This window comes from Meles meles, chromosome 18 (assembly GCF_922984935.1).
Source record: "Meles meles chromosome 18, mMelMel3.1 paternal haplotype, whole genome shotgun sequence".
NCBI lineage: Eukaryota > Metazoa > Chordata > Mammalia > Carnivora > Mustelidae > Meles > Meles meles.
The window spans coordinates 38691013-38716006 of record NC_060083.1 but is presented as its reverse complement, the minus strand read 5'-3'; the positions used below and the strand labels follow the sequence as shown (position 1 = coordinate 38716006).

General features: G+C 45.9%; 1 protein-coding gene across 4 annotated transcripts in view; it reads left to right on the top strand.

Moving 5' to 3' along the window:
• Nucleotides 1–12353: 12353 nt before the first annotated feature.
• Nucleotides 12354–24994, top strand: part of ACSF2 (acyl-CoA synthetase family member 2) — a 34345-nt gene continuing 21704 nt past the window's right edge. For 3 of the 4 annotated variants that reach the window (XM_045984825.1, XM_045984824.1, XM_045984826.1), the window contains exon 1: nucleotides 12354–12506. In XM_045984825.1, coding sequence (XP_045840781.1) covers nucleotides 12379–12506 — 128 coding nt within the window. In that variant the 5' untranslated portion in view covers nucleotides 12354–12378. Of the gene's footprint in view, nucleotides 12507–13026; nucleotides 13114–24994 lie in introns of all 4 variants that reach the window. The other variant, XM_045984828.1, reaches the window with a different exon arrangement.

Sequence of the window (24994 nt, the reverse complement as noted above, 5' to 3'; positions counted from 1 at the left end):
CTCTCCGAACTCAGCTGCCTCCATATTAATACCTTATTAAGGGCAAAACAAGCCTGACCACCCCACCCCCCCAGTCCTCCACCCTGGCCCCAGGATCCTGTAAGACTACTTCAACATATAAAAATTCCTTTGGAAACTTCCGTTATCTCTACCCCTCTAAGATACACATTGGCAATCATCCCCCAAGCATATGGCCCACCGATATACATCTGAAGGGTCTCATGACTAAGGTTTTATTAGACAGTAATAAATGACATTTTTCCAACAATAGCTAGCCCCCTCAAGGTCCTGGAAACCTGCTTCCAAAATTCTTTTGAGACTTAGGCTATCCTTACCCCCCTCCCAACTTGAAAGTAAATGATGGGCCACTCCTCATGACCCCAGGGGAGCTCTTTCTGCCCACGGGTCCTGTCTTTACGCTTTAATAAAATCATCTTTTTGCACCAAAGATGTCTCAAGAATTCTTTCTTGGCCGCTGGCTTCAAACCCTAAGTTCTTTCTTGCATTTGCCTCCACACCTTTCTCTTCTCCTGGAATGGCCTTGCTTCCCAATGCACCTCTGCTTAGCTAATTTCTAGTGCTTCAGGAAACCTCCCCTGACCACCATGAACTCCAGAGCTAGTTAGGGGTCCCTCCTTGGGACTCTGATAATGTCTTATGTGCTACCTTACTGTCAGAGGTGATAGGGCGTGGTGTCTAAGGCAGGACCTATGGTTTACCAGAAAGCTTAGGCGATTACCATGCTTGTTTATGGATAGGTGAGAAATGTGCATAATAATGGTGCCTAGCTGGTAGAGTCTGGGTAGGACTGAATGAGCAAAACACCATGAGCTTACTGTAGTGACTGGCATTTAGTAAGTACCTGATAAATATTAGCCGTAATTCATAACTTGCCTTGTGTTATATTTATCTTTATGTGTCTGTCCTCCACTCTGCCCCAATCTGTGAGGGAGAGATTTTGTCTTTGTATCCCCAGTGTCTGAGTGTGTGAGACATGGTGGTTCTCGTTCAAAGGCCTGCTGAATGAAAGAAAGAATGAATGAATGAATGAATGAATGAACAAGTGAAGCACTTTACCCACTTTGTACCTCAGTTTGCTCATCTTTGAAATGGGTACATCAAAGCTTATCTCAGAGGGCAACTGTGAAGACCAACCGAAGTCGGTGGCGGGACCTATTCATTTCACAAATCCTTGTGCACACCCCTCCCACCCACAACAAGGCACAAGGCACAGTGCTGGGTTTCTGGGAACCAGACAAGGCAATTGAATAATTATACATTAGCACTTGGCAATCTCTAAAGCCCTTGAGCACCCATTATCTCATTGTGATAAAGTACAAAAAGAGACTATACAGTGCCTTTTATGGTTCTCTCTCTCTCTTTTTTTAGAGAGCATGCACTCATGTGAGTGGGTTGTGGGAGAGAATCTGGCCGGGGCAGGGGGTGGGGGGTGGGAGGGAGGTGGGCTCTATCTCACGACCCTGAGATTATGACTGACCTGAGCCAAAACCAAGAGTCCGACGCTTAACCCCTTAACTGACTGAACCTGCCAGGAGCCCCTGTTGCCTTTTTTTTTATTAAGAAAGAAACTCAGGGAGAAGTAACTTGTCCTTAGTCACATAGGGGCAGACCCAAACCTTTTGATTCCAAGTCCTGTTTCTTTTCACTACACCCTGTCATCTCTGCCCCCAAGGAGCCTACAGTCAACACAAGTAATTATTATATAAAGTAGAAAGGATAATGGCCCTAACACATACAGACAAAACCCATGCAATGTACAGGGCTGTGTGGGTTTGTGTTTGAGAGCGCTAACATCGGACTTACATATTTAAGAGCAGCCTATCCAGGGCTATGATTTACATATGTTATTCATTTTTTTATTTTTTAAAGATTTTATTTATTTATTTATTTGACAGAGAGAGAGACACAGCGGGAGAGGGAATACAAGCTGGGGGAGTGAGAGAGGGAGAAGCAGGCTTCCCGCCGATCAGGGAGCCCCACACAGGGCTCGATCCCAGGATCCTGGGATCACCATCACAGCCAAAGGCAGACGCTTAATGACTGAGCCACCCAGGGGCCCCTATATGTGTTATTTATTTATTTATTTTTAACTCACAACAACCTTATAAGGCAGACATTATTTCGGTTTTTCAAAAAAAAGTAATCAAGGCTCAGAGAGGTCAACTATTTAGCTATTCAAAGACAGTCACAGTAAATAGGTGAATGTATTTCACAGAACGTGAGTCATACCCCCCTGTGGTGGAGAAAAAAAGCTTGAAGGAAGGAAGATAGCAGGAAGGCACCTCGGAGGAGATGGCATTCAAGTCGAGCTTGGAAGAATGGGTCAGATGCAGACAGGCAGAGTCGCAGCCCAAGGAAGTGGGGCGGAAGAGTGAGCAATTGACAGCGGCTGTTCATCTGCGAAAGGCTTTTTGTTGCTGTTGTTTTAAATCCCTAAGGCAGCTTGATGAGAAGTGGAGCCTGTCATCTGTGGACAGCTTTTTCCTTGGAAACAATAGACTGGCCCTGGGCCGCAGTCCCCAGACCAAGTGCCACCTTGTGCCTGGATGTCCAGGTGGTTTGGGGAGATGCCAAAGGGAACACAAGCACCATGGCCCTTGAGAAAATAATGATCAGGAAAAGGGCAGAATATAGTAGCTTCCTGAAAGAAGCCTGGGCATCAGGCCAGCACTGTGACTGTTAGCTCTCCTGTCATTCTGGCAAGTCACTCTACCTCTCCAAGCCCCTGTTTCTCTTTCTGTAGAATGGGGATAAGAAAATGGAGAAGAGTGTCAATGACCCACACAGAGACATGTAAGAGCCAAATAGCATTATGCAAGAAGTCAGTTTTTCTAAGGGCAGTTGGGTCTGTTCCAGCAGTGGTGGGTTGAAAAAAAGAGACTCAGTTAGCCCTTGAGGATTGGAGCCCCCAAAGTAACTTTGAAGGCAAATGATCTCTCTCTCTATGGTTTATGTATCTACATGGACTTGCTTTAAATACTTCCACAAATAGAGAATCATGCCATATTCACCGCAAATCTGTCCGTCCCGAAGTAAATTTTTAAATCGAAAGCGATCACAATTTAGAAATCCCAACGAGATTTTTGTTTTTAGAACTGGGTAAAAATGATCTGAAAATGTATATAACAGGGGAAAAAAATCAAAATCATATGGAAGGATAAATGTACAAGAATTGCCAAGAACACTTACTTTGTGAGATAAAAAAATAGCCACGAGGGTCAGGCCCAACCAGATATTAGACTCGTCCTAACAGTAGAGAATTGTCACAGGCAGGTATCAGTGGTACAGCATAAAGAATCTAGAAGCAAATAAAAATGTATACGAGTCTTTAAAATATAGATAAGATGGCAGTTAATGTGAAATCCAACAGGGGCGGCTGGGTGGCTCGGTCAGTTAAGCATCTGGCTCTCGGTTTCTTTTTTTTTTAAGATTTTATTTATTTATTTGACAGACAGAGATCACAAGTAGGCAGAGAGGCAGGCAGAGAAAGAGGGAGAAGCAGGCTCCCCGCTGAGCATAGAGCCGGATGTGGGGCTCGATCCCAGGACCCTGAGATCATGACCTGAGCTGAAGGCAGAGGCCTTAACCCACTGAGCCACTCAGGTGCCCCATGACTCTCAGTTTCAACTCGGGTCATAATCTTGGGGTCATGAGATTGAGCCCCTAGTCGGGCTCCCTGCTTAGCTGGGGTCAGGGAGTGGGGTCTGCTGGAGATTTTCTCTCCCTCTTCCTCCCCCACCCCTAGTGCTCTTTCTCACCCTCTCTCCCTCCCTCTCTTAAATAAATAAATAAATAAATCTTTTTAAAAAATAAAAATAAAGTCAAATCCATCAAAAGGGGAGTGGTTGAATAAACCAGAGTGTATTATGCAGTGGAACATTATGCTGAAGAACATCCCACAGCATTAAAGAGAATGAGTAGAACTATATGTATTGACCTGGAAAAAAATGTTGCATATGATCAAGTAAAAAATGCAATCATTGAGTAAGGTAGATGACATACGGCACAATCTCATTAATTTTTTTTTTTTTACTTTGACATTATTTCAGACTTACAGAAAAGTTGCAAGGATAGAAGAAAGAATTCTTGGATGCCATTTACCCAGATTTCACAACTGTTAACATTTAACTACAGAAATACATACGTATTTCTAAGCTATTTAGGAGTATGCTGTAACCACTGTACCTCTTTATTTGTAAATACCTCAGCATGTAGCTCACTACTATGAGGAAACCTCTTACATAATTATAGGACAATTATAAAAGTCAACAAATTAACACAGACCAACACTATTATACAATCCATGACTTCATTCAGATTTCATCAATTCTCCAACATGATCTCATTTTTTGGAAAAAAAAAAAATAGAGAGAGGGAGGGGATGGAGAAACACATACATATGCCTACGTATTTGTATGCGCCTAGGAACATTTGGAAGGATATTCACCCTTTTAACACCGTGTATCTTGAATATTTGTCACAAGGTGCACATATTACTTTTATAATACGTTACAATGCAGAAAATTAATATAAATAAACAAGGAATGAATGAACACAGTTACCATATGTTGAAGAGAAACTTGAGATCAAATTCTCATTCGGCCAACTTTGGACCCATGACCAGGTCTCTCCATCTACCAGACTGGATGTTCTCAATCATAAATCTCCATTTATTGAGGAAGATATATATATATATATATATATATATATATATATATATATATATCTATATATCCAAGAGCCTAGATATATAGATAGATAGATAGATTGATTGATTGATAGATAGATATCTTCCTAGGTATAAAACTACTGGCTACTCCCAGAATATACCTGTTCTGTGCCTTCACATACACTTTCACCATATTCCCTTGATATATGTTTCTCCGTAACATCTCAGTTTCTCCACAGTTTCTCCTCCCAGTCCTGTCTACAGCGGGCTGCCTAATGGTTTCCCAAGATGTTCACGTCTGCATCCCCAGAACCCGTGAATACACATACTTTACACGGCCAGGGACACTTTTCAAATGTGATTGAATTAAGGATCTTAAGATGGAGAGATTATCCAGAATCATCCAAGTGGGCCCTCAGTGTAATGACAAGTGTCCTTCCAAGAGAGGCAGAGGAGACTGGACGTAGAGGAGGAGGAGGCTGAGGGAGATTAGACATGATGTGCCTGCAGGCAAGGCAGACCTGAAGCCACGAGAAGCTGGAAGAGACAAGAAACAATTTTCCCCTGGAAACTCTAGAAAGAACCAGCCCTGCCAACACTTTGATTTTAGTCCCATAAGACTGACTTCAGACTTCTGGCCTTCAGAATCCCAAGAGAACAAAGTTCTGTTGTTTGTACGCCACCAAATGTGTGTAATTTATTCCAGCAGGCATAGGAAATTAACACGCCTTTCATTTTTTCAAGGAACCAGCTCAGATCTCTAGGGGACCTTCAGGGACGTGCCCAGGGTAGGTGCCGGTCCCCTCTTCCCCATTCCCACAGCACTGGCCACATGGCATGTCATCGTCAGTCTCAGGATAAATGTTCTCTGCTAGACACTGAGTTCCCTCAGGACAGAGGTCCTACCTCATTCATATCTCAGGCCAGAGGGCGCAGCACTGAGCCTGGTTCCAAAACCACTGGTTCCACTCAGTGGGGGCGCCTGGGTGGCTCAGTGGATTAAAGCCTCTGCCTTCAGCTCAGGTCATGATCCCAGGGTCCTGGGATAGAGCCCCGCATTGGGCTGTCGGCTCAGCGGGGAACCTACTTCCCCCTCTCTCTCTGTCTATTTGTGATCTCTCTCTCTCTGTCAAATAAATAAAATCTTAAAAAAAAAAAAAAAAGGTACTCAGTGAATGTCTGCAGAACCAATGAGCGAGTAAAGGAAGATAAATTTTCTTGGGTCTGATAATACTCGGTCTTTACCCAAGACTTCATGGTTGACCTGAGGTCCTGACTTGGACCCAAGGAAAGGTAAAAATCACATCATCCAAAAAAGATTTTTGCCCTCCACGTCTTACAAAAGCAAGGCTTTCACAACCTATGGCAGATGCTAGGACTGCAGCTTGTTTAGCTTTTCAGTTTTGAGTTGCCGGAAAATTGTGATTGTTTTAAGATCCTGTCTGCCTGTGTCTGCCATCAGTTACCGGTTGTGATCAAAATAATGTTCAGAACCAGTTCCCAATTTTCACTTTCAGTTTGAATATCAGAAACAGCCATTTTTAAGACGACTTTTTTTTTTTTTTTAAATCAGGCCTCTTTTGTTTTTTTTTTTTTTTGCTTCATGTACTGGCTGCCACATTGGACAGGCAGAGTATGAGTGTTATGTTATCTCCGGGCACTGTCATCCTTTCTTTCAAAATGAAAATCCAGGAGACCTGGCTGTCCCTGTCGGTAGAGCGTCGGACTCTTGATCTCAGGGTCATGAGTTCAAGTCCCACATTGGGTGTGGAGCTTACTTAAGCACACACACACACACACACACACACCCCAGAACAATATCAGAACACTTCCTCATCCTCCTCTCCCTTTTCCTTTGTCTGGTCTGCTAGCAGTCTCTACTTTCCTCCTCTCCTCTGGGAGCTCTGCATTTCCACCTCAGCTCAGATCATGATCTCTGGTGAGATCCAGCCCCGCATGGAACTCCATTTGCTCTCACCTTTTCCCTCTACCCCTCCCCACCTATGCTCATGCTCTCTCCCTTTCTCTCTCTATCAAAAAACAAAACAAAACAAAACAAAACACTTTTTTTGTTGAGATAATAAATGCATGGGGCAACCGGCTAGCTCAGTTGGTAGAGCACACGACTCTTGATCTCAAGGTTGTAGGTTCAAGCCCCACATTGGGTGTAGAGATTACTTAAAAATAAATAAAATCTAAAAAAAATTTAAAAACACAAACAGGTACACTGTCTTAGGAAAATAAAACAAGAAAAAGGCTTTTAACAAAAAAAGCATTGGTTTTCTGCTCTACTCCTGCTCCCAGTCCCATGCTCCAAATAGAACTCTTTTTTACTGTAACAAAATAGATATAAATAAAACTTACCATTCTGTTTTTACCATTTTAGCCATTTTTTAAAAGTTTATTTTTTAATTTAATTTATTATTTTTTAAAGATTTATTTATTTATTTGACAGAGAGAGATCACAAGTAGGCAGAAAGGCAGGCGGGGGAGGCGGGGGGAGGAAGCAGGCTCCCTGCTGAGCCGAGAGCCAGAAGTTGGACTCCATCCAAGGACTCTGAGATCATGACCTGAGCTGAAGGCAGAGGTTTAAACCACTGAGCCACAGAGGCGCCCCAAAAGTTCATTTATTTTTTAAATTTTATTTATATTTATATGTATCTATGTTTATATATAAATATAAAATATTTAAAATATTATTTATATTTAAAATTTCATTTATTTATTTGAGAGAGAGGGAGCATGTGTGCAAGGGAGAGAGGGAGGAGCAGAGGGGGAGGGAGAGAGACAAGCAGACTATGTGCTGAGCATGGAGCTCTAGGAGAGGCTCCATTCCAGGACCCCGAGGTCATGGCCTGAGCCAAAGCCAACATCAGACACTTAACCCACTAAGTCACCCAGGTGCTCCCCATCTTAACCATTTTTAAGTGCATGGGCATTAAGGGGCATTAAGTTCAGGGACATTAAGTTCCCTTGAACTGTTGTGCAATATCACCACCACCCATCTCCAGAACCTTTTCGTCTTCCCGGATGAAAACTCTATACCCATTAAACACTAAGTGCCAACTCCCCCTCCCCCGCCCCTGACAACCACCACTCTCCTTCCCATGGAATGTGACCATCTCAGGTACCTCTGGAAGTGTTTGCACTTTTGTGTCTAGCTCATCTTACTTAACATCATGTCCTCAAGGTTCGCTTCTCTTATAACACATGTGAGAGTTTCCCTCCTTCATCAGGCTGAGTAAATTCCATTGTATGGACATACTTACTACCTTTGGGTCTCCACTCAATCATCCACCAGGGGACATCTGGGTTGTTTCCATCTCTCGACTATCATGAATAATGCTGCTACGAACATACATGTACGGATGTCTGCTCAAGTGCCTACTTGTAATGCTTCCTACTAGAGGTGGAGTTGCTAGATCACGGAGGGATTATTTTTCACTTCTGAGGCACGGCCATGCTGTTGTTCACAGGGGCGGCGCCATTTTACATCCTTGCCACAAGGCACAAGGCTTTCAGTTTCTCCACCTGCTCGCCAACACTTACTGTTTTCTGTTTTATTTTATGGTTACTTTTTGTTATTTTTTTAAAGATTTTATTTATTTATTTTGAAAGAGAGGAGAGAGTGCACACAAGCAGGAGGAGTGGCAGAGGGAGAGGGAGAAGTGGGCTCCCTGCTGAGCAGGGAGTGCCATGTGGGACTCAATCCCAGGACCCCAAGATCATGCCCTGAGTCGAAGGCAGATGCTTAACCGACAGAGCCACTCAGGCACTCCTATTTTATTGTTATTTTTTTTTTAACAGCCATTCTCAAGGGTGTGAGGTGGTATCTCATTGTGGTTTTGATTTGGATTTCCCTAATGACCACTGATACTGAGTGCCTTTTCATTTTTATTTTTGTGCTGGGTATTGTTCCATGTGCTTATTGGCCATCGTATGTCTTCTTTGGAGACACGTCTATTGAGGTCCAAGCCATTTCGAACGATTTTAACCATCCATGCCATTTGCCTCTAAATATTATATGTATTCAGCCATTTCTTGATTTTGTTTTATAGGGGAGAAATTGCACTGTCGGGTCTCCTCCCCAAGTTCTCCTAAGACAGTTTTACTGTTATTTTCGTACATAGACTGTTTGCCTACACAACTTTAAATAACATACTCCTTTATTTCATGTTCCATCATCGGTAGGCAGGATCCCTTGAGGACTCAAGTTAAAGCAGGGATATCTGCCTGGCCCCTCCATCTCCTACCCCTCCCTTCTCAACTTCTGTCACGTGTGACTTCTGGGGTGTGTAGCATTAACCTCTGTTCCCTAACTGTGATGATCTCTTCTGAACTTTACTCATAGGTTGATACTAAGACTTTTTTAAAAGATCAATAAATCTGGGGAAACTGGGTGGTACAATGGGTTAAGTGACCAACTTTGGTTTCAGCCCAGGTCATGAACTTGGGGTCGTGAGATCGAGCCCCATGTCGGGCTCCACGACACGAGTCTGCTTAGGATTCTCTCTCCCTCTCCCTGCCCCTCCTGCTTGGGCGCTCTCTATCTCTCTCTCTCTCAAATAAATAAATAAATCTTTTTTTAAAAGGGCAATAAATGGCATTTACATTTTGAGCTCATTTCTGAAGCACAGAAGGGAAGGATATTGGCAAAGGGAAAAGGCTAAGGGCTTTCTCGGGGTAACCAGTGGCCTGAGCAGAATCACAGGCACCATAAACTCTGCAAGTCAGGCGCTGGGCTGGGGCAGAAAGCCCCTTGAGCAGCTGTGCAGAACTGAGTTGGTTGAAGGTAGAGGGAGGAAAGTTGCAGGGTCTTGTTGGTGACATGCCCGGCTCACCACCCCTGCAAAGTGACCTAAGAGTTCTGGTCAACAGACTCAGGGACCCTCACATCAGGCACTGTCATGTTGTTTCCTCCCAGTCCTTCTCCCCGTTCATAGAACCAGTGCCTACCAGGTTTGTTTTTTTTTAAATATTTTATTTATTTATTTGACAGAGAAAGAGGTCACAAGTAGGCAGAGAGGCAGGCAGAGAGAGAGGGAGAAACAGGCTCCCCACTGAGCAGAGAGCCCGATGCGGGGCTCAATCCCAGGACCTGAGCCGAAGGCAGAGGCTTAAACCGCTGAGCCAACCAGGCGCCCCGCCTACCAGGTTTTTCAAGGCTTTGCAGAGACGGAAAATAATTCCTCCTCCTAAAAAAGGTTTGCAACACTGAACACTGGGGAAAGTCTCAGAGTGTAGACATAGGAGGAAGGAGAGGATGGAGGGAGAAGCTAACAATCACTGAAAAAGTGTCGAGTACTAGTTCTGTGCCCCAATCCTTACCCCACCCCTCTGCATGAGGCTGGTATGATTACCCCCATTTTATTTTATTTATTTATTTTTAAAGATTTCGTTTATTTATTGGAAAGAGAGAGAGAGCATGAGTGCAGGAGCAGGGGCAGAAGGAGAGGGAGAAGCAGGCTCCCTGATGTGCTGCGTGCCTGTCTCACGGCTCCATCCCAAGACCCCGGGATCACGACCCGAGCTGAAGGCAGACGCCCAACTGACTGAGCCACCCAGGCGCCCCTATTCCCATTTTAAAGATGATGACTGAGGGCGCCTGGATGGCTCAGTGGGTTAAGCTGCTGCCTTCGGCTCAGGTCATGATCTCAGGGTCCTGGGATCGAGTCCCGCATCGGGCTCTCTGCTCAGCAGTGAGCCTGCTTCCCTCTCTCTCTCTCTGCCTGCTTCTCTGTCTACTTGTGATCTCTCTCTGTCAAACAAATAAATAAAATCTTTTAAAAAAATAAAAAAAATAAAGATGATGACTGAAACTGGAGAGGCCCTGGGACTTCCCCAAAGTTACCAAATAAGTGTGGCCTGAGCTTTGGCCTGTGCTCACTGTGCTTACCTTGACCTTGGGAAAGTAGCTGAACCTACCTGGGTCTCAGATTTTTTATTTATTTTTTCTTTTTTAAGATTTTAAGTCACCTCTACACCCAACATGGGGCTTGAACTCACAGCCCTGAGATCAAGAATGGCGTGCTCTATCACAGGACGGAGCCAGCCAGGCGCCCCTCAGTCTCCTCATCCATAAAAACAGCAACACATTCAAAGGCATGCCTGTTCCTGGCAGGGTCATGGTGAAGGCCAGAGTAGACACCTTTGAAGAGTCTGGCTTGTGGAAGATATCTGGACACTGGCAGCTGATATTCCCTGGCTATCGTGTATGGGAAGTCAGGGAAGCCTGGAGATGCAGGATGCATGGAGAGCTGAGGTTGGAGCAAGTTCAAGGAGGAACTCATCCTTCTCCTCCCCTCCCCATCTCCCCCTCCCTCCCCAATTAGCAAGGAAAGAAGAAGTGTTTCACTTGACAGGTCCTCGGCCACCCAGCAAGGTACTGCAGTACTGATCCCCTCCAGACCTGGGGTGTGTCCCAGGGCATTCCATTCGTGGGGCAGCTGTCACAGTCAGCAAGTTCCTCTCCTTAGGAAGGTGTGCCCCTGCAAGCCCCCCAAACCCCCATCTTCCGCCCTCCCCCATCTCCACAGAGCTTGAAGTGTGCAGACCTCCCGCAGGAGGTCTTTCAGGGAGATCCGAGGTCACTCTCAGGGTGATGACAAGGACCAGCACAGTCCTCTTCTCAGGACCTCAGTGGGGCCCAAGTCCCAAGATTAGGGCAAAGGTCTCCTACGGTCAGGCCCCGCCCCTAACCTCGCTTTCTGCTTGGCCCAGATTTCATCACTGCCTCTGGGGCAGGAAGGAGGAGGTCACCCCACCTCAATCTTCCCGGCCCCATTGCTGTCCTCCTCCTCCTCTGGATGAAGGGTCAAGACAGCGTGAACCTGACGTGTATACCCCTCTCTGGTGCCCAGTGCCACCTTGCCCCTCCAGGACCAGAGCTGGAACAGGCGCGGCGGGCTGAGCTCGAAGGACAGCCGCTCTCAGTTCACGCCTGGGCCCGGGCGGGCAGGGCGCGGAGTTGTGCCCTAGGCCTGAAAGAGCCAGGAGGATCCGGGATGAGAAGCACAGGTTCCAGTCCCTGATGCCACCCTACATGGTGCACTGCGGGGGGTTAAGTCTGCCCCAGGAGAGACGCGGGTACCAACTGGCGTCCCATTAGCTAGCTGACTTCGGGCCCCGGAAGGGGCTCGCCCAATGCACTGTTGTCCTGGCGGCCTCCCCATCCACTGCAAACCCTCCGCTCCAGCTGACACGCCTCGGGGCGGGTGGGAGGGTGCTTCGCGTTTCCCTTGGCCTCTGGCTCCCAGCCCCGGGAGAGGGGAGACAGCCCAGGACACGTGAGCTAAACGGGGCTCCGGGATGGACGCGCCCGGGCCTCCTCACCTCGCCCGCACTCACAGCCCGCGGGCTCCCCTTCTGCGAAATCAACAAGCTCTTACGCCCCCAAACCTAGGCCTCTAGTGGTCGGGAGGGGAGCCGGCCGCAGCCGGAGGCCTTTGTGTCGGGAGGGAAACCCGTGGCACGTCTTCGAGGTGGGAGGGGAGGGCCTCGGGTCCCAGGGGAAGGTGGCCCCGCGCCTAGCCGCTTCCTCCACGCCTCGCCCCGCCCCGCCCCGCTGGACTCAGTCCTCCGCACCCCATAGGCAGAGGCGACCCTCCCCGCCTCCCCGCCCGCTCCGCGCTCGCCCCGCCTCGGCTGACTTTAAAAGTTTCCTGGGGCGGGGAAGCGCGTAGAGAGCCATGGCCATCTACGTCGGGATGCTGCGCCTCGCGAGGCTGTGCTCCAGGAGCCCGGGGGTGCTGGGGACCCGCTCCATCCTCGCCCGCGGTGGGCAGGAAGCGAGACTGCAGGCCGTCCGCCCCCTCAGGTACGCGCGCCTCCCCCCCCCCCCCCGGCGGGAGGGAGTTTAGGGGGTCCTGCAGAGCTTCCCTGGGGGTCAATCCTACTCTGGTACTCTGTTTTGGAGGCCCGAGGCTGCAGCACCTCTGGATGGCACGCGCTGGGGAGCAGGTACCCCGCACCCAGCGCCTAGGCAACAGGAAATGCTGGCCTGGCTCGTGCGGACTGGGGCTGCAGCTGGTGGCTGGCAATGACCCTGCACGGACTCCGGGTTCTGATCCAGGACTCTTGGTTCCTTCCATGCATGATGAGCACACCGAGGGCCAGGAGCCTGGGCCTTCGGAGGTCTAGCCTGAGGGAAAAGGGGCAAGGGCAAGCCTCCGTCTTCAGAACACTGCCTCTGAGCTGGACTGCCCTTCAGGGATAAGGGGATCTTTGGCCTGTCTTGGCAGTCCCCTAAGCTCAGCGGTCTCCCCTCTCCTCTTTAGGTGCTGAGAACTTTGCTTTTGACCTTGCTACCTGCTGGACCTGTTCTCTTCTGTCCTCAGAGCAAAAGGAGGGATGGGGTCTGGCAGGTGCCCATGGCCCCGGGCTTCACTACCCCCCAGCAGTGTAATATGTAGTGCTCTCTTCTTGTAAGACTGCAAGTGTGAACGTGTGTTGGTTGCTTAAGCAGATCTGGGCTCCTACTGATGGTATCACTGGTGGTTATCTTCAGCAACCCAAGGGGGGAGGCCTGAACAACACTGAGTGGGCCCTGGCACCCAGATGGGCCAGGATTAAGTGGGGGGAGGGTGAGGAGGACAAAGGGGCTTCTTCTCTGAGAGAACTGTTTAACAAAAATAGGATGGGGGGTGCGGATTGGAGGGAGATGCAAATTCCTCTTTTGGCTCAAACTCTAAGATCACAGTGTTTTGAACTTGCTGGTTCCTGGTAACTAGAAAGCACACAGTGCTTTAAGATGGCTATGCCTAGTTTTCTGGGAAAACCCTGTGGCTCAAGGCTGGTCAATAGATGCATTTGTGATGAAGACAGCTGGGTTTTGGGATGCTGAGTGACTCAGTCAGTTAAGCATCTGCCTTTGGCTCAGGTTATGATCCCAGGGCTCCTTGCTCAGCAGGGAGCCTGCTTCTCCCTCCTGTGTGTGCTCTCTCTCTCTCTCTCTCTGACAAAAAAATAAAATCTTAAAAAAAAAGACAGTTGGGTCTTCTCACCATGCCTTCCTAGGCAAATTCCACCATTACTACCCTGAGCCTCCAAGCCCCACCTCTGGACTGCTCACTGAGAGCCTTCTTACAACATGAGGACCCCAAGGAAAGTTCCTCTTAAAAGCATACATGTTTCATGATGCTAAATCAGGCCCCTTCTGGTCACATAGCAATGCTCTTGACCTTTGACATTTTTGTGCATAAACACCAGAATTCTTACCTGGTACAGGCCAATAATCTCAGGGTACAGGCACCAAACCTCAAAGAAATTCTGCCTCTGCAACAGGAGGAGATCCGTTTTCCAGAGAGAGAAGGTTTCCTGAGCATTTGGCCTCATTTCTTCCCATGCCTTCCATGTGTTTGAACCTTTTTCTACTGACTATGGTGATTTGGCCTGATATCACTCCCTCTTTCCCCCTCAGAAAACCTCCAGGGTCTCAAACATTCAACCCTGAGCACATAGGTCATGTCAAACACCTGGTGGGTGCTATGGAGATAGGAGCCAAGGAACCCAGCCTTCCAGAGATACGCAGCCTTAGTGGCGGGAAAAGATAAGTCCGGTGACCACTACTTAGTGTTCCAAGTGTAATGGTATGGACAGCTCCTAGACTTCTGCTCTCTGCTTTTTCTGATCTAGTCACACATGAAGCCTGCTTTTCTGCTACCCAACCCTCCCCCCATCCCAGGCCTATTGCTTATCTACTTCTCACATTCCCAGGTTTGCCTGTTAGGAAAGAGCAAGAACTTTGAAGCCAGACTGCCTGGGGTTACAGCCCTGGCTTCTTCACCTACCCACTGTGTGACCTTGAGTGCATTGCCTAACTAACCTCTGAGCCTGGTGATTTTGTCATCAATGCCACCTACTTGCTGGATTGATGAAGTTTTGCTTTGCTCAGCCTTTCCTTTGGGGCAGGTCTGGTCCCGGAGACCTTCAAATGGCATCTGGCTAGGAATTCCAACAGATTTAAAAGTAGGAGAGGGGCACCTCTGGGTGGTTCAGTCAGTTAAACGTCAAACTCCTGATTTCGGCTCAGGTCATGATGCCAGACCAGGATCCAGGGATCGAGTTCCACATTGGGCTCCTTGCTCAGTGAGGAGCCTGCTTCTCCCTCTGCCTGCTGCTCCCCCTGCTTATGTTCGCTTTCTCTCTCTCTCTCTCTGGCAAATAAGTAAATAAATAAATCCTAAAAAAAAAAAAAAAAAGTAGGAGAGAATCACCCTTTCAGTGGCTTCTTTCTTCCTTGTACTTGGTTCTTCCTTTTATCTAGCTGCCCAGATGGTAGCCTGTGCCCAGCCATAAGTCCAAACCTTGGACCTGCCAGACAATCCCCTCTCCATCAAAACTGGGGTTGTTCCGAGTCTTTCCCCTGGAAGGAAAGAAGAAGCTGTCTTATTGTTCTCCAGATCTCCTGAACCACCAGTTCCTTCCTCTTGTCTACACATCCCCTTCCCCAAGGAAATGCGTGGGCTAGTCTGGGGCTTCAGGGAGCCTTGGAGATAAGATTCCTTGATGAACTTGAGATGAACAGGCTTCTTCCAGACCTCTGAAGCTGGCCTGGGACTGCCTCACATTTGCATCTGGGGTGATGGATGTACTTGGAGTCGAGAAAGACAGAAAGAACATTGGCTTAAGCCTTTCAGAATTAGGAATGATGATCAGAGCTGGGGTTCCAGTGACTCCATGCTAATGGTAGGTCAGAAGGGTAAGTGAACTTCACGGACTACCCTCTAGGGGAATGGCTGTACAGGTGGGACCAGTATTAGAAACTATTAAATGCTGTCCCTATGTGAGGGGATTGTATTAAGCCAGGAAGCATTTTGGTTGGAAACCATAACTGTTACCAAAAAATGGACTCTTCCCATAATTCCCCAAAGATGACTACAAATGAGCTGGTAATGATTTACACATGACACCAGGGGATTCTCCAGTTTAAATGTAACAATAAAAAATAAACTATAAACTTAGACTTTGTAACCAATGAATGGTACATATAAGTATATGTACCATTAAGTATATGTACATATATGTATATGTACATAAGTGTACATAAGTATATGCACATATAAGTATACCCTTTCCTACCTCTCATGCAATAGATGGCAATGTACTCTGGAGGTTACAGATGGGTATAAAGATCAATGACCTTGTTTTCACTGAGTTCTTCACCTAAAATGGATCTACAGGGGAAGACCATAGACCCCCAAAACAAGGCAGAAAGGGTGCTGTTCCTTGGAGGATGGCAGTTAAAGTAAGGAAGAATCTGATTGGTGGGAATGGGACTGGGAGAGACTTGCTGCTGAGGCTCGAGTTTGAAGCTGAGTCCTCCAATGATAGGGCTGTAGTCTCAAGTATGAAGCCCATATCCTTGCATGAAATTTTGTCTGTGCTTGAACTCTTCTGAATCTGGATATCAAGTCCCTCCAACCTCCCCCACATTCTTTAATTTTTTTAAAAATATTTTATTTAGGGTCACCTGGGCGGCTCAGTCATTAAGCATCTGCCTTCAGCTCAGGTCATGATTCTAGGCTCCTAGGATTGAGTCCTGCTTTGGGCTCCCTGTTCGGTGGGGAGCCTGCTTCTTCCTCTACCACTCCCCCTGCTTGTGTTATCTCTCGCTGTGTCTCTCTCTCTGCCAAATAAATAAATAAAATCTTTAAAATATATTTCTTTTACTTATTTGAGAAGAGAGAGAGTGAGCACGTGCAAGGGGAGGGTCAGAGGGAGAGGATGGAGAGGACTCTCTGCTGAGCAGGGAACCCCACAGGATCCTGGGATCAGGACCTGAGCCAAAGGCAGCCACTTAACCAACTGAGCCACCCAGGCGCCCCCACATTCTTTAATTTATTCAATCTATAGGCAGAAACGTTGAAGCTAGGCAGATCTGGGTTCAAATGAACCATTTTAGCTGGTTGCTTTGGGACAAAGTTGAACTTGACCTTTCCCATATGTAAATAATGTCACATTAAGAAACTCTTTAACTCACAGTCTAGTGCTAAAGAGATTGTCAAACCACTGTAGTGGTGAGCTGTTATACAGGAAATGCTTGCTAAGAATGGGTTTGTGCATTTCTATAACGACCTCAAGGCCCACATAGGAACTTGGGAGAGTAGGAGGGAGACAGTTCTGGCAAGGTAACTGCCTAAACCAAGCTGGGCTGCTTCGGGTATGTAACAAGTCTATCATAATGTTGAGCAAATTAAAGTACAGGATGTAATTTCATTCTTTGAATAGGACTTGCTGGGAGCATGTCCTAATAAATGACAGATTCCAATAATTCTGCCAGTTGTTCTCCCTTCAAAAATAAACAAGCTCTGTCTCCAGCTTACCGATCCTGTTTTATGAACCCTTTTGGTGCTGTTGGTCTGTGTTTCTCCCTGTAGGAATCAGATGACAGGAGAGCAAGGTCCACACCTACACTTTCTAATTCCGAATGGCTTTAGGCAAGTCACTCAATCTCTCTGTCCCTTGGCTAGTGGGTAAAATAGCCACTTAGACAAGAAACACTCTACGTTTCTGTAGACATTCTGTGATTCCTAAGGAGGCTGAGCTTTGAGCCCGATCCCCTAATTCAGGAGCACTGCGGCTGAAGTATGAAGCCTTCCCACCCGCGTGAAGTCTCGCTTGTGTAGAACCCTGATGAACTCCTCGAAACCTCCTGACACTCTTTGATTCTCTCTAGTCCTCCAGGGGAACAGAAAACATTGAGGGTTTTGTCTCTAGAAAGCTAAGGTCAGAAGCTAACCTCCTCTATATCTTCGTGATCCCATCAAGGAGCAAGTGTTCTGAGTGAGCCCAAATCCCTTCCCTGGGGGTTCCGTACAAGTGACCCAAAGGAAGACCGGCAGCGTCGATGCCTTACAACCCCCAAGAACTTGGGGCTTTCAGAAACAGCTTCCTGAGTTTGCTAGACTCGAATAATAATTTCCTGCGTACTTCCTCCACATATGCACAAACACACGTGCACCAGTGATTTTATTCAAGATGCTTCATTATAGGATGACTTGCTCACCTCTTTACTGTAGCTCATATCACTCTAGAGTTCTTTGTAGTCCTTTGTAGGCTATCAGCTCCTTCAGGAAGGTTATGTTGGGTGGTGAAAAGATCATGGGACTGGAGCACCTGGGTGGCTCAGTGGGTTAAAACCTCTGCCTTCGGCTCAGGTCATGATCCCAGCGTCCTGGGATGGAGCCCCGCATCGGGCTCTCTGCTCCGCAGGGAGCCTGCTTCCCCCTCTCTCTCTGCCTGCCTCTCTGCCTACTTGTGATCTCTCTCTGTCAAAAAAATAAATAAAATCTTCAAAAAAAAAAAAGATCATGGGACTTTATGACATAATCACAATGCATGAATCTTAAGAGTACAGTTTGGTGCATTTTAACACAACTGTATACTCAACACCCCAAGAGCTAGAACCCAGCCTTCACTCTAAAGCAGTGTTCCTCATTGGGGAAGGTGTGTGCTATGGTGAGTGCTATGAAGTATGTAACCCTGGCAATTCACAGACCTGTACCCCTGGGGCTAATAATACATTATATGTTAATTAAAAATAAAATTTAAAAAAAGCAGTATTCTTCAATAGAGACATAGCGTGAGCTACACATGCAATTGTACGTTTTCTAGTAGCCATATTAAGAAGGTAATAAGGAATGGGTGACATTAGTTTTAATGATACATTTTCTTTGACTTAGTATAGTCAAAATATCATTTTAGCGTATGACCAATCTTTTAAAAATTACCAACTGAAGTGTTTTACATTCTTTTTTTTTTTTTAAATAAAGTCTTCCAAACCAGGTGTGTATTTAACACTCACAGAAAACCTTCGTGCAGACTAGCAACATTTCAAGTGCTCCACAACCACACGTGACTAGCGGTTATTCTATAGACAGCACAGGTCTAGAAATTTCATTCCCATGGAATGAAAATTCCATGGAAAATTCATACCCATTTCCAGTCAATGCCCTTCCCTAACCAGAGGCTACCACTGTGGTTTTGACTTCTAATCTCCATAGGTTAATTTTGCTGATTCTTGAATCTTAGAGTATATGCTTTTGTGTCTGGCTTCTTTTGCTCAAAAACCAAGGGGTGTTTGGGGGTGGACGGACCCATTAACCTTGACAAAAATTCATGAGAGTGTGTGTATTATGCATTGAACTGTCTAGCTTTCCTTGATAACTCTGGAGAAAAGGACATGATCTCACCTGCCTAACATTTTACTTCTTGGGTGTGATGACAGAAAGGCATGTTGAGAAGTGGGGCCCCAGATGCGTCAAGGATTAACAGCCCCCAATATTATAGAATCTAAGGACTTTTTTAAGTTAACCTTTTTATTTCGACATGGTTTTGAAATTTCAAGGTACGGTGTAGACAGAGTCATATTGTATGCTATGTTTTGCAATTGGTTTTTTTTTTTAAATATATATTCTTTGATACAGATGCACAGTTGGCTTACCCATTCGTTCATTGGAAGATATTTGGATAGTTTCCAATGTCTTCATATAAGGCTGCTATAAGCATTTGTGTACAGATTTTTGTGTGAACATACGCCTTCATTTCCCTGGGAACAGAATTCTTTATTTGGGATCATTGCCCCCAGTGTGTAATTGCCGGCTCATATGGTAGTTGCCTATTTCGCTTTTAAAAGAAACTGCCTGTTTTCCAGGATGACTGAACCATTTTATGATCCCACCAACAATGTATGAGTCATCAGCATTCTCACCAGCATTTGGTATTGTCTTTATTTTTTATTTTCGCCATTCTGATAGGTATGTAGTGATACTGTGGTTTTCATATGAATCACCCTAATGTTGAATGATGTTGACTATCTTCCCATGGGCTTATTTGCCATCTTTGATGAAATGTATCTTCATGTCTTTTACCCATTTTGTAGTTGGATTATTTGGGGTTTTTTAACTGTTGAGTTTACAGAGTTCTTTATGTATTCTAAGGACTAGTCCTCTGTCAGATATGTGGTTTGCAAATATTTTCTCCCATTCTGTGCCTTGTCTTTTTACCCTCTTAAGAGGATTGTACAGAGCAAAAAGTTTTCATTTTTACAAGGCTTGGTTATCAATTTTACGGATCACGTTTGTGGTGTCAAGTCTAAAAAATTTTGCCTAGCCCTAGATCCTGAAGATTTTTCTCCCGTGTTTTTTTCCTCAATACTTTGTAGCTTTGTGTTTTACATGCAAGACTGATCTATTTTGAGGGTTGTTTCTTTTTCCTAAAAGAGACATGAATCAAAATTCCTTTTTAAAACATCAATCATTCTGGGTAAGAAAATGACCATTCGGTAGTGTTCTAGTTTGGATTTCTGTCACTCAGCACCTTCATTTTCTTGGACAATAGCTGTATGTTGTTGCTTGTATAAATGTGTCCCCCGTCTCTGCAGGTACCTGAAAATTATAACTTTATTTCAGGACAGACAACTGTTACTGGTTCAAAGTTGTCCTCTCCTGCCCAAGCATGAGCCATCTCTATTCCCATGTCAAGTGCCACTCCCAGGTCAACCAGCAACCCAGTGTCTTTGTGTAACTTAGGGAGAGGAGAGGACACAGCCCCATGGGATGTGTATCAGTGAGTGGTCCAGGGGCTGGAAGAATGGTGTGTTGGATAGTGAGGATATGAATCTTGGTGTGCAAGGAGGATGAAAGAGGAGAACCAGCCTCTCCTCCACGTGAACTTGGCGTTGCGCTGGCCCATGTACCTACAGCTCTGTCTCATACAAGACGGAATGTGTTGACTGAGGACAGAGGCTTGCCTGTGAGTACAGCACATGAACTTCAGAGACAGACTGGGTTTTCTCATCATGTAAATGTTGGTCTTGCCCTGGCCTTTCACATAATGGGACCAGTGCATCTCCTTCTGTCCATGCCCAGAAGATGTTCCATCTTTTGAATGTTTTAGGTGCCTTTCTTGGGAGTTCACCGACCCTCTTGTATTTTCCTTCATAAATATTTCATATGGAAGAAAAAAATTAACCATAATCACATGGCAAAAAAACGAACACTGAAGGACCTATCACCCCAAATGAACATAGAGCCATACTTGTTACAGAAAATTGTGCATAAAAGAAATAAAACATGGATCAAGTTCAAGTCCCTTTTATAGCCGTCCTGTAACCTGCCTCTTCACCGAGAGTCAACGGCATAGATTGAATGCATGTTGTATCTGAGTGCATTTTTTTGTTTTTCGTATGTCTCCGTTCCATAAACAGTATATTCTATCATGTGGAAGGCGTCTCAAATCACACCAAGCCAGTAATAAGTGCTTCTGGTTTTCCAATTTTTGTTTTCATAAAGAATACTTGGGCTTTCATAATCTCAGCACACGTTGTACCAGAATGCCCTTCCTTGTTTCCTCTCAACAGTATGTTTTAAAGATCTGTTTACACGGACACTGTAGATCTGGATTATTCCTGTTCCATTATATAACTGTGTCTCCAGCAGCACAATTTAACCCAGCACAATTAGTGGGTTAAAGGGTTAAAGTTCCAGCTTTCCTGGAAATTGCCCTGGAGAGGATGTGCTGCTGTGACCCCCAGTAGCAACCTAGAGTACCGTATCCCAAAGTCCTCACAAATGCTTACTGTCACTGCATGAACACAGGAACTTTTTGTTCCTCTGGTAGGGGCCAAATGTATCTCACTGTGGGCTAAATGGACATTTCCCTGATTAGCCGTGAGACTGGGCTCTTCTGAAATGTCTTCTGTGAATTTTCTGTTGTCCATATTCTTTTTTTTTTCTTTAAAGATTTTATTTATTTATTTATTTGACAGACAGAGATCACAAGTAGGCAGAGAGGCAGGCAGAGAGAGGGAGAAGCAGGCTCCTTGCTGAGCAGAGAGCCCGATGCGGGGCTTGATCCCAGGACCTGAGATCATGACCTGAGCTGAAGGCAGAGGCTTTAACCCACTGAGCCACCCAGGTGCCCCTCTGTCCATATTCTTTGCCCGTTTGTTACATTAGATTACTTGTCCTTACTGATTCATGAGTTTGTTTGCTTTAAATACAAGCTGAATACTAATCCCTGGTCTCTTACATATAAGATGACATTTTAAACCCGAGCAGCTGCTTGTCTTTTAGCTTTGGGGATGGTTTATGTTTTTCTTAGGGCCCCGGGACCAGCCTGGAATCAAACGCTTGTAGAGGGGGGAAGGGCAGAGGCCAGTCCATGACTTGGAACAAAAATAGGCTATTGCTTTCAATTTCATTTCTAAAGCCTTCTTGCTGGTAGCTGACATGGCACCTTGCCCAGGGGAGCAGTGGTCTGCCTTGGCATGGGGGGTGTTCCCACAGTTCCCAGGAGCCCTCGTATCTAGTTACCCTCCCTGCTTCGTGGCTTCTGAAAGGATTAAGAGCTTTGCCCAGGGTAACCTGGGTCATTCCAGCCCCCAGCAAGGGCAGGGTCCACCTGCAAGCCTCTTGTTCTGGTGCCAAGCACCTCCTTCCAGCAGGTAATATGTAAGAGGGGGTGGAGGAGTTTCTTCCCCAGGAGACCCTGCGGACATGTTTGCCTAGGTGGCCTGATTGAGCCTGCCTCCCTGGATTGAATTCTACCCCCAGCGGGACTGTGTGATCCTTGGCACCCATGGTGGCCTCTGGCCTGGAATTTAGTTGCCAACCCTAGAATGTCCGGAACGTCACAGGAGCTCCCTAAACCAGCCAGCTCCTGTATTCTGTCTAGATCCCCCTGCAAAGCCAGGCTAGACCGGGCAGGACCAACACTGGGGCACAAGGCTTTCCAGCCTGGTGACATCAGGAAACTTGCTAGGCAGTTATGGGGCCCACAGGTGGTTGGCACCAGGATGAGGGAGCTAGAACATGAGAACGGGACAGTGAGATCAGAGGCTGTGAAGGTGAATCAGTTTCCACAAGCAAATCTCAGAAAAGGACCAGCGTGTGGTGGAGGTCTGGGGGGTGGGGGTTCAGTGGGGCTATTTCTCCATGCACTTGTGGCACTCAGAGGGGCCCCCGGTTTGTGGCTCCAGACCCCATAGGGCCTCCGAGGGAGGTTGTGGAAGGGCTGCAGTTTAAAGAGAAACACACACAGAAAGGGGTCCAGGGGTGACCCCCACCAGATGTGGAACCATAAGGAAATAAACCTCTTGCTTCTTCATTCATAAAAAATGAAGAGGGGTGCCCAGGTGGCTCAGTTGGTTGGGTGCTGGGATCAAGCCCCGAATGGGGCTTCTTACTCAGTGGGGAGCCTGTTTCTCCCTCTCTCTCTGCCTGCCTCTTCCCCTGCTTGTGCCCTCGCTTTCTCTCTCTCTCTCTCTCTCTCTGCCAAATAAATAAATAAAATCTTAAAAACTAAACACATCAATAAAATTTAAAAAGAGCAATCCTTGTATAGATGATCCAAGACCGAAGATCATAGAACACAGAGGTGGAAGCTCTCCTTCAGCAGTGAGTTTCACTTTGTATATTCTGGAAGCCCTGGAAGTCACGGGTTTGAATCCCAGCTTGGCCACTTACTGGCATTTCTTTGAGCTTCATTTCCAAATAAAGGTGGATGTATATCTTGGTCAGGGAGTGGCTATGAAGATCATAAGAGATCCTAAGAATGGAGTCTTTAGGAGAGAACTGGCATGAGAACGCATCAGTAAATGTCAATTCTCATTATTCTGAAATGTGCTGTTTCACCTAAAATGTATTAGACATTTTCCATCTCGTTAAATATGGAGAGTGTCTTCATTTTTTTTTAATGGCATACGGTTCTTTTGTATTTATTAGATATTTTGTATTTATTAGATAAATAAATACAGATGCTCCGTATTTATTTATCTAATCCCTTACTTAAAAAATAAAGTGTTTTTTTCTCAATTCTTTGCTAAGCAGCAATTATTGTCCTTATTCATACCTTTAGGCATTCATGTGTTTTATTTGCTGTTTGTTTTTTAGGATAACATGACTGGCCGAAGGATTTGAATATTCAAATGTTGATAGATATTACTAAATCAGAAGGGATCCAGATTTGAGTGTTCTGAAGCTAATGTAATTTGAGCTGCCATCTTTATAAAAAAAAAAGACAAAATTACAAAACTCAAATTTAATGCAAGTTGGATATTAATGTGAGAAAACAATTTGCCACACATGACTTGCTGGGACTTTGAAGATTCAGGTCCTTTTCAACTGAGATTTCTTTCTGCAGTTTGGCAGAAATGCTGACCTATCAATGCTTCTTGGTTTGCCATTAACCTCCCTTTTTATTATTTATTTTTTAAAGATTTTATTTATTTATTTGACAGAAAGAGATCACAAGTAGGCAAAGAGGCAAGCAGAGAGAGGAAGGGAAGCAGGCACCCCGCTGAGCAGAGAGCACGATGTGGGACTCCATCCCAGGACCCCAGGATCATGACCTGAGCTGAAGGCAGAGGCTTTAACCCACTGAGCCACCCAGGCGCCCCTAACCTCCCTTTTTAATTCCCAGAAAGTCCCAGCTCGAGGTGGTAGGGGAGGGGTCCTGGAACATAAGGAGTATTACAGCTTCTGTCCTCACTGCCCTTTAAAAATCTTTTGCTGGAAAAAAAAAAAAAATCTTTTGCTGGGGCACCTGGGTGGCGCAGTCGTTAAGCATCTGCCTTCGGCTCAGGTTGTGATCCGAGGGTCTGGCTTCCAGCCCCGCATCAGGCTCCCTGCTCACTCCCTCTCCCACTCCCCCTGCTGTGTTTTCTCTCTTGCTGTCTCTCTCTGTCAAATAAATAAATAAATAAAATCTTTTAAAAAATAAAATAAAAATCTCGTGCCAGTTTTACACCCTGGCCCATTTCTTCACATCCTTGCCAACATTCTGTATTATCAATCGTTCTTGTTTTTGTGTCGGGATTAACAGTCATGTTATTGATCCTCTCTAGTTAGGGAGCTTTTGTTGGGCAATACTGAGGACAGCGCTATAATCCGTGGGCTCTGTGCGGAGTACCACCCGCTTGTTATCCCGGGATAAGCTCACAGAGTGGCTGCTGGGAGCCAAGGACACCACAGACTGGCCCCTGCGGCGGGGACGGCCTCTCATTTAGCTGAAACTGCTCTGCAGGAGGGCCTCGCTGTCCTCTTTGACAAGAATACCTGTCATGGAATTTTGAAATGAGACTCAGACTCCTCTGGAAAGACAGCAGTCTCTGGTTTGGCCAGGATTGGTGATTTGTTCTATTTTGCCCTGTAATGACTTCTCATTTATTCCAGAATCAGACAGAATTCTGAATTACTTTCAATATATACGTGATTTTGGAATAACAGCTTTTGGGGCCCGGTGGTATAATAATCCAGATGAATGACCAAAAAGATTGAATTTAGAATACCAGCTGCTGAAGTG